We start from the raw sequence: 10,654 nt of genomic DNA, 5'->3' as shown, positions 1-10,654 counted from the left end.
ACATACATACATATATTTATAAACATACATATATAATATACAGGAAAAAAGATATATACATTAGTTATAGAAGAAGAGATACAATTTGGAGAAACACGGCTGGTGCCAAATCCATCAATGGCGTATTTTCCTTATATTCTGCAGTGGAGAAAATAAAGTAGCACATGTCTGCAGAGTTTAGGGCACACTATACAGACACTACTGTTATCATTGAGCTAAGGTACCAGTGTCCAACATCTCCTCTACTCCAGAGTGACGTATGGCTTAGTTTGCAAGTCAGGTTTAGTTTTCCAAGTCTGGTTTATTTTGGTGTCTTTTGGGTTAGCCTGCTCTGGATCATGTTCAGAGCAAACAAAGTTCTAAGCATATCTTATTTTGTTGAATCCAACACCAGGGGGTATGAAATGGAGTCGCCATAAGTGACAGGAACGGTTTTAGAACCACTATTTGGTCCAAATTTATGATATATCAATATGGCAACAAGATATAAACTATGAATCACCAAAGTAATTATTTATAAATTCATTGAACATGATCTCAAGTGGCTGAATCTTTTTGCTGCCTTGTTAAAATAAAAAGTTATCAGAGCTACCATTTTAAATGAGATTATTATACCTAGTTTTCACTGTTCAACAGTGCGTATCTCACAGCAGATATTGCAAGTGGAAGATATATGTTGGGGGAAAAGGTGTTTTAGGGATAAAATATGACTAAATCCTAATTAAAAGATGTTTGTGACTAAAATTATCACTAATATCTCCAGACTAAAACTAGACGACAAGAAAGATTGGAAAGAAGAATTTGACTGAAATTTCACTAAAATTATTAACATTTTTGTCATGATACTTTAGGCTAACATTTATTTTAAAAAGTGTCAAAACTGACTGGTTTAATATTGCATTTAATTTTGATTTATCTGAAATGATGTGTATGATAAAAGCGTTGATTTACCAGTTTAATCTTTTGGCCTGTGTTCCCTTTTCATTTTTGAACCAATTTTCTGAAACTGAGAGCTTTCTGCTGATGAAATGTGTTTTTGTGAAATGTGTCTAGTGAAGGTGAGCATTCTCACTTCTTTCCATTGTTTCTTCAATTAACTCTGCATATTTGCACGCTTACACTGATTAGTTGAACTCTTATTGCATTAGTGATTATTAACACAGCTCAATAAGTTTGACCCAAGTTGAGCCAAAATTGAGCTTCCAAGTCTGGCTTTTCTCAGTGGATTTCATAAAACAGCCCTCTTGTTATTCAGTTCAGTCAGCTTAAAGTCCCTCTGTAATTCTATTCTTATTAACCACCAACATTAAGGTTCATTTAACAAATGCGAGGTAGAATAGACATTCCAGATCCACTAGCTAACATGTGTCAGCTGTTTCTTGTTTTTCCTAAAGGTATTATTTTATCTGAAGTCTCACATATGCACAAGTAAAACAGAAAGCATTCATGAACCAATGCAAAGAAATAAACATCTTCAGAGAATGCATAGTCCTTTAATACCAGAATAGCTTCACATTGGCCACATAAAGACATTTTATACTTAAAATATTGCATCAATGCTAAAAATTTGCCCTTAGTCACAATTTTTTATTTTTTTTTTATGTTTGAACTGTGCATAACGTAAAAGTCACCTTAACCATAAAGAACATACATTTTCTGTTTTCATTTTGACAAAACTAAAGGATATAACATTAATAATGATAAATTACTGATTTCAAGAACAGGAAAAAAAAAACAAAGAAAAATCTAACCAAATTATTTAGCATCTTCTTTTACAGTTTCTAAAAGGACAATATGAAAAAAAGTAATCTAACAAAAAAAAAGAGAGAAAAATAACATTACTGCTCTTCTCTATACAGCTTTTCTGAAACAAGTTAAATAATACTTCAGAGGTCGAACAAACAGCTCCGATCAAAACAACCTGCTCAAAAAGAAAGAATTTGACATAAAAAAAAACAACAAAGATATGTGCAATATGTGGAATTTTGCATGCAGATATTTTGCATTTTTTTTGTATGCTTTTAGCCCAAAGTATATATGGTTTAACTTGGTGCCTCTCAAAGGATCCACAAACTCATGAGCATTGAACTTAGATCGCATTGATGATTTTTCTGCCCATCTATAGGCTCCCCAAGTTTGGCTCATTTACAATATAGTTTAGTGCAAAAGTCTTAATATTCAGCTCTTTTATATAGAAAAATAGTTCTATAGAGGCAATAAACACTATATTATACGATTGGATGGAGAGGTATTATTTAGGATTTGAGAATGATTAAATTGGCTTTAAAAAAAACGGTTTTAAAAAAATAGCACATCCATATTGTATATGTAAGAGCGATAAAGCAGATGTACACATTTTTTTCCCCCTTTATGGAGGCAAATAAATTATTCTTTTTACATAACTTATAAGGAAACTGAAATCTTCTCAGTGCAGTCAGTTTTTTATTTTAATAAAAAATATTCTGCAACCATATCTGTATCAATGTCCTTTACAACCGCAGTCAAACTTCTGCTTAGTGATGTTCAAACACGTCTCTTTCAGTGTAACAAAATATACATTTAGAATAGATTATTTGTTTTTTTATTAGAAACTAAACAATTGCCCTCTGTGACTAAAGCGGAGTGTGTGACATGGGGAAACCCATCAACCCCCTCTGCGTTTAACCACTATGGTGCCGGCCACAATGTCGTAAACAGTCCTGTTGTGCTGGAAGAAGAGTAGCGTGATGAAGATGGGGAAGAGGAAAGTGATGGAGAAGTTCTTGTTTAGTGCCCGCACCGTGGAGCTGTGAATGGAAGGAAAAATCTGAAATTGTTTTAATGATCTCATATAATAAAGGAAACCTTCATGAAAGTAAAAGATGCCATCACTCACGCTGAGAGGGAGACGTTGGATGCTGGAACTACAAGAACGCGGTTGGGTCGTACCATGGTGGAGGTGTCGCAGGTCACCACCCGCAGACCGAGCAGGAACTTTCCTGGAGTCGCACCTCCAGCTCCCCAAATACAAACCGTCTGGTCAAACAAGAGAAAAGCATCAAAGATTTAAAGTTTAATGCAAACCAAATATATAACCAGACAAAAAACAATTCTATGTGCATCTATATGTGTCAGGAGATCACTGAAATGTCAGTAATTCAGTTTAACTAATCAGTTACTACAGAGTAACATCGTAACAGTTTGAATGCAGTATTTCTGATCTTTCTGGCAAATAATACTATTACCATCATAAACTTAGAAAAGCATTTGCATGTAATATTAACTTTTTTTTAAACTGAAATTCGGATCTATACTCCAGAATTTTGTTATGTGCAGTAAAACAACTAAACAGTTGGAGGAGACTCTTTTTGCAGGAATTACTGCATCACTGTGATACAACAAGGAGCAGACTATTTCCTGACATCAGTGGGCCAGTTTTCTGGGTTTACATTTTATTTAACACGGTTAAACAATGCAGCATTGTGAACAGCAAAGAAGAAAAGTAAATAACAAATTATGATGGTCTATGTGGTACCATTTTAATGCAACTGTGTTTTGTACACGATCTTGTACACTGTAAACCCAAACATCAATACTTACTCAAAAGTATTGTGAAGAAAACAATCAAATTCCACTATCAAGTCAACCCAACTTTAAGTTACTAAGTGTTCCAAACGAGGAATGCATTTATAATTTCGTGCTACTTTAAACTCTCTGAGTGAATCATTGCCTTACTCGAAAGGTTTGAATGCACAGAGAAGTACAACGTAATGACGTCAGTGCGTCCAAACGTCGGCGGGAACCAGTCAGGCAAAATCAAACCAACATGGCGGTCGGGAAGCGAGCGGAGCGAGCCGTTGCTGAAGTCAAGAAAACGTGTAAGTATGATGGTTAAGTCTTCACAAACACATCTGCATGTTGTTTAATTGTGTAAATGCCACAGAGAAGTCGTTTTTTCTGCTTGTCTGCGCCCTTATTTTACACATTCGGCGTAACACGTGTTACATGGAGTGAGTGCAATAATCATAATAACTAAAAATATTTTAGTTACGATATTTTTATTCCTTATGAATGTGTTTCTGTCAATAAGGTCGACTGTGTAATACTTTGCTGTATACTTAATTGTTGAGTTGGCAGCTGTATTAGTATTCAGAAATAGTTACAGTGTGCTTTTGCATTTTCCAGAGTGAGGAATCAGAGGAGCCGGACATCAGGAACACACCCATTGGTATTGTCACAGTGATCAGAGGAAGAAGTCCATTTCTACTTCACTTCAGTCCTGTATCCACAGCCATTATGGTTGAAGATGAATTTGTCATGAGGGACATTACCACATTTGCTGATGCATATGTGTTACTTTTTGGGCTGGTTTATGCTTTGCATCTGGACTACCCAAAGAACATGTTTGGCACCTTCACCTTCATTCAGAAGCTGCTCATGAGTTTGGATGATGTTGCACCCCTGAAACCATCTCTGCTTTCTTTGAAAAATGACCTGCTGTCAATGTAGACAAGATGTGCAACAGACCAACAGTTGAGCCAATCCTCTTCTCTGGTTTACAGGTGGCTCAAGATGAAATATAGTCATTATAGTCCATTTTCCTGTATACATCTGTGCTTTAATAAACTTCAGGCTTCAGTGCCCTGCTACCGTATACGGATCTATTATAAAGGCTTTAGTTTCCAAGCCTCTTGAGTAATGAGCAATCAATGTGCATTTTTAGTAAATGAATTTCTAAAATGTAAATTTTTGATAATGAAATTCTAATAAACTAAGAAGCACTTGAATTAGACCAGAAATGTATTTTCTGAGGTATGAATGTAAAACATCAAAGGAAACCAGTGAGATTGAATCAGACTGATCCGAGGTGCCTCAACGTCCCAGAGCTCAGCCCCATGTGGGAAAACAATGTCGCAGCCACAGACGTCCAACGCCAGACGCAGTACGCATGACTTCATCCAAGGCAATTCTGAATGCAACGTTGCATCATGGACCCTCTATGGAACAAGATGTTTTGTTGCACAGAAGTCACTTCATGCAGCAATGAAGCAACTCTTTGTGAATGTAGTGGAAAGAACCTTCATCTTCCCTCAATGTTTGATTTTGAGTTTTTTTCAAAAAAAAAAAAAAAAAACATTCTAGACAGTCATTACGCTGTGGTTAACTTAAGTCCGTTTAGAACACCTATTCTCATTTTCCATTTAAAAAATTTAAAGCTGAAAGGGAAAATTAAAAACTGTAATCATTTAAAAAATGTAATTATATATACATATATAAATAAACATAATGTGATATCTGCTAATCTTATGTTGCCCATCCTAATGAACTTCACATCTTGTTCTTCAGGTGAATTATAAAGATCAGGGTTTTGTACAACATGTACCAGGGTTGTTGCCACTTTAGAGAGACAAGGACATCGTCTGATTTATGAATTAATGTTAAAAACAATCAATGTAAGAGTAACAAAAAAAAAAACCAAAAAACAACTCACCAACTAAAAAATATTCTACTTTAAGTGACTCAACAAATCAGGCAGTTAAAAACGTATCCCACCTCGTAGACACAGACCAGCACCCTGTAAACCAGAGCGACCACCATCATTTTCTGCAGGTCCTCGATGGATGTGTTCTCATCGATCTCCTCAATAATGAAGTGGGTGATGAACTTGGCAATGTCCCTGAAAGAAGAGGAGACGATTGGTTCGTATGAGGTATGAAACTAAAGTTGGAAATGATTAATTGAATTGCTTTTTGTTTCTTAATCACACTGACGGTTCTCACTTCATTCCACAGAGATGCATTATCCATAAGACGATGGTGGCCTTCACACAGAACAGGATGAGGAAATCCACAGTCTCTGCCAGGAACCTCTGGAGAGGCGAGGGGATTGTGTACTCTCGTCCTGTGAATATAATGCAGAAACTATTTTCCTTTGTGCAGTTCATGGTTTGTCCCATGTTAACAATGACACAGATACAAATCTAACAATACAATTAAAGTAGAAAAAATTAAATAACATACAAAACAGAAAAAAAACTAAATAAAAAAGTTGAAAACGTTCAGTTTAGGCAACTGGATGTGAAGTTTTCCAGGTTTTCAGAAGCTTCTTCAGTTCTAACTAGTGGTGGAAGCACTGAGATTAATACCTGTAGGTGTAACCAGGATGTTTCCCATATTTCTTTGTTATACCTACAGTACATTAACCTCAGTGCTCCCCACCATTAGTTAAACTGAAGAAGCCTCTTGGATCCAAGGTGAAACGGCTTCTGGAAAACTTCACATCCAGTTGCCTAAACTGAAAATTTTCAATCCCTACATAAACTTCATTTTAGAATTTAATGTAGTATATGGCCACATGTATTTGTTCTTCGATACCCTTACAGCCCAGAGTGCCGGCCAGGAAGCAAATTCCTAGTTTAACACACCTTTCTGCAGCTTCTCTAATTTACCTGACATTTTGTTTTTTGTTTTTCATTTATCCAAGGTAAGAAAAACATCAAATAAATTAGAAAAAAATATTATAGGTTCAAAGGAGAGGAAGATGGCGAAGGAGAAGATTACTGCTCGAGTTAATACTTAGATTTATATGGTCTACTGCAGGCCGTTTAGACATTCATCAGCCTGACTGAATATGCATTTATGATATATAAAATATATTTCTTCATAGTCAAAATAATACAAATCATGATCAGTAACAATAGGAAAAAAAGAGATCTGAAATAAATTTCTAGACATTTAGAATGTTTATTCTAGATGTGAAGAATACCATTTTTTTTTTAATGTTCATATTGATGAGAAATTTTTATTTATTTTTTTTCAGATATCTGAAATACATATTCAGTCAATCTAAAACATATCAAAATAACCTGCCATAGCCTGCTGTAGCCACGATAGAATTAGGGGGGAAATAGTTTATCGCTTGTAACGTTAGTAACAATGAAGTTTAAAAATTTTCAAACAGGTAGGACTTGTGCATCATATTATGGGGTTCCTCCTCAGTTTAATTCTGTCTACAATCATACAGTAAATACTTAGTGGCTGTTTGCAACCGCTTTGGATGTTATCATCCCAATAAATGGCCAATTATTAGTGGTTATAAGTCCAATAGAATGGCTTCAAAATTTTGCCTCCAACCTACCAGCAATCCTAACCCTAAGGTAATTCCCTTTTTCCCCAAGAATTAATGAATCTATTTATGTGCAATCTGAAAATCATTTCAATAGTTCTTTGTGAACTGTTACAAAAAAAAAAAAGATCAATAAGAGCATGCAGTGCACACATTAGAAGGCGTTTTCATCGAATTCCCAGGCTGTGCTGGATTTTTTTGGTCCAAACCTTAATCCAACCATCTAAGTAATGATGATGAGGAAGACATAGAGGAATCCCCTTCCACTTCTACAATTTACAGTAACATGACTGTCCCAGCACCAGAAGCACAAACCTTTCCCATATTTCTTTGTCCAAAATAGCTTTAAAAATTATTCATACCATTATAGTTTGAGGTATCATTTAGCAAAAAATGCCTAAATGGCTCAAAGTATTATAATAACTTCTTTAATAAAAACTTGCTGCTGAAATTATCAGGGAAGGTGATCCTACTGTACTAAAGTATGATACCAAGGGGACAGGGGCGGAGCTAGATGAGGGCGAGGGGTGGCCATGGCCACCCTAACCCAATCATTGGCCACCCCTACCATTTTTTCCCTCTAATACAGACGGTGACAGCAATAATACTCTCAAATGGAATGTTCTAACTAATTTAACATTTACATTTTCTATATTTAAACAATAACCTGACAACAAAAACCCTGTGGTTAATTATGCACATGAATATACTAACATTAAAGATAAATACAGAATTCATGCTCTTTTTAGATCTTGTCTTATATGGAGTAAAGAGGAAATTATGTCTCTGCAAGTCATTTAGGAATCTTTACTGAAATCAGAGATAAATAACTACTTTAATAATAAGTAATCCATTGAATGTAGATATTAGTACATGTAGGTATAAATTTTATGCTGAATGATTATTAATAAAAATAGGTTAGTAATGACAATGAATAAGATGTTCGTGCCAGAACTCAAAACTGAAAGAATTTTGTCCACCACACCTTTAATTTAGACAGCATGGATGTTTAAATATATGCATCTATTTCTTAGCAAAGGCTGTAGGAAAGTATAGTTTGTCTTTATTTAGAAAATATGGATGTTGTGCTGATGAAGGTTCTCAGTCATCCAGGTCATAGTCATTCCGTAAAAATTCAAAAAAATATCCACTGGACTTGGTTTTCAAGATTTGAAATCTTGAAAACCAAGTCCAGTGGATATTTTTTGAATTTTTACGGAATGGATGTTGTGATTGTTCATTTTCCTGTTGGGTCAGTGTAGATTGACCCTGAGGCTCTGGCACCTATCCGCTTGGGGCACCCATTGGTTATTGCCTGGCCACCCTTATTAAAATTTTCTGGCTACGGCTCTGTAAGGGGGCTGGAAAAAATGCACGCCACACGTTTCAGAGTTTGAGGTGAGAACAGGTAATTTTTTCAATCCATATCACAGTTTTATTTCATGATCATTAAACACATAAAATCTAATTACATTGCTGTGATGGTTTGGATGCAAAAAGTTTAGGTGTTAATCATTTTGCAAGGCACTTTAATTATTCTGAAGCTACTTCACATCTAAATAAAACTCGTAGAGGAAAACAAAGAGCAAAGAACAATCCTTATAAGCCTATTTACCAGCTGGACTTTTTCCTAATCCCGCTTCCCTTTACATTCAGGTCTTATCTGAAGCCTTTAGGAACCACGCAAGGTGCACCATGCAGAGGAGAGCCCTACCTGCCGGTGGTGGACTCCCGTTCGGCTGCCTCCGCTCCTCACCCGCGGCTGAGCGCTGCTCCGCCTGTGGAGGGAATGACCCAGGGGGTCTGAAGGCATACGGGTGACCGTACCAGCTCACAGTGTCGGACGCTTGCTGTCCGCTGACCGAGCTAGAAGCACGAGCAGCTAGTGTCTGAGCGGCGGTGCCCTGCGGAGGAAAAGGAAAGGCGGACAGAGCCAGCCAGCTCTGCCAGCTAGCATAGCCCCAGTAATGCTCCCACATCCACCGCTGTAACTTCAAGCAATACTCCGTCGTGGCATTAGCTTGGAGCTGCTTAGAATCGATTTCGAAGCCGTCGTTACAGCTGTCACTCGCCATAGTCACAAAATGCTCCACCAGTTCACCCGCATTAGAAAGGAAGCAATTCAGTCTGCCTCCTGCTGCACCTGACGGTTGGACTGGCGCTACCCAGTAGCGGCGCTAGGGGGAGCTATAGCTACCCCTAAGAAAGTCCTAACTTCTTCTTCTTCTAGAATTTATTGGCGGTTGGCAAACAACTTTATGGCGCATTACCGCCACCAATCAGTAAGGAGTGTGGATCAGGACAAACATGCTCAAAAATATATATATGTATTTAAAAATATATATTATAAAATATAAAATAAATATATAAAATATATTCTTTTCACTAAACCTGTTACCAATAAAAAATGAAACATAATTCTATGACCTAAATTGTAAGTGATTTTCCTTAAACTATTTATTAGACAATACTGCTCTTTTTCCTTTTCAAGACTCCTTATCAGCTGTGTTCTTTGATATTTCCTACAGTTATACATAACATGTTCTATGGTTTGAAATTCCCCACATATATTGCAACTTCCTGTTTCATGTTTTTCCATTAACTGTAATGTTAAATTAAGTCCTGTATGTCCTAAGTATTCTGTTCCTCCCAATTTTCCCTTGAACTTTCCCAACCTTCCTTTGTATTCTGTAAAGCCATCTTCCTTTTATATCTTCTTCCCATTGTTTTTGCCATTTTTCTTGAACCTTTCTTTTAATAATACTTTTAACTTGTGACTTACTCATGAAAGAAAGTTCTAACACACCCCGCGGACAAAAATCAGATTTGATACCTTTTCAACGAACCTAATATTCTTGAACATGCTGTTCTTGGTTTTATTATTTCCTCACAAAAAACAACCAGTTACAAAAGAAAAAAAGTTCTAAAAATCCTTCTCAGCTTTGATTTAACTTGAAAATGTGTGGGGCAAACAATCAACTGCTGAAACTATATATCATAAATTGGTCATATTTGTGTTTTTATATTCAACTAAAGATTTATATGAATTTGTAATGCATTGGTTTTTGTTCTGTTTTAGTTTTGGACTAATTACTTGAACTCCACTGTGTATTTATCTTAGTCACTTCCCAGCCAGCATTTAGCACCATAATCAGCTCCAACTTTTGCTCCTTTTTATTCCCAAATTTTCCACCTGTTTCACTCTCTTTATATACATGCCTCACTCTCCTCTTGCTGCCAGAATGAAATCTAATCACTCAGCTTCTAATGTGTTCCCAGAAGCTTGTTGCACTACCTGTTCCGGTCATTCAGCATTACTAGGAATGCTATTGAAGCAATGATTCTTTTTGAACCTTTGTGTCATAAAGTGATTTACTGCCCGAAGCTACATTCAATACTCTATTGGCAGAAGCTATTGTTGCACTAATTGAAATCCTGAGATGTGATGCATCTCTTCTGTATACAATGACACTCGTGTATGTTTTGTATGTGTTTGTAGTACCTCTGAGTAGACATAAGATTAGATTAGACATTAGACAAAATTTATTTT

At 36.1% G+C, this 10,654-nt stretch overlaps 1 protein-coding gene across 1 annotated transcript; it reads right to left on the bottom strand.

The window, feature by feature from the left end:
• Window positions 1-2,047: 2,047 nt before the first annotated feature.
• On the bottom strand, window positions 2,048-9,259 carry fam8a1 (family with sequence similarity 8 member A1). The gene is made up of 5 exons (XM_015379620.1): window positions 8,819-9,259; window positions 5,760-5,880; window positions 5,533-5,656; window positions 2,876-3,015; window positions 2,048-2,786 (listed from the first exon to the last, which is right to left on the bottom strand). The coding sequence occupies exons 1-5, from the start codon at window positions 9,177-9,179 to the stop codon at window positions 2,645-2,647; spliced, it is 888 nt and encodes a 295-aa protein (XP_015235106.1). The 5' UTR covers window positions 9,180-9,259; the 3' UTR covers window positions 2,048-2,644.
• Window positions 9,260-10,654: the final 1,395 nt, after the last annotated feature.

The sequence above is a fragment of the Cyprinodon variegatus genome, unplaced genomic scaffold (assembly GCF_000732505.1).
Source record: "Cyprinodon variegatus isolate N-32 unplaced genomic scaffold, C_variegatus-1.0 Scaffold196, whole genome shotgun sequence".
NCBI lineage: Eukaryota > Metazoa > Chordata > Actinopteri > Cyprinodontiformes > Cyprinodontidae > Cyprinodon > Cyprinodon variegatus.
The sequence above is the reverse complement of the archived record's forward strand: the minus strand, read 5'-3'. Positions and strand labels throughout refer to the sequence as shown.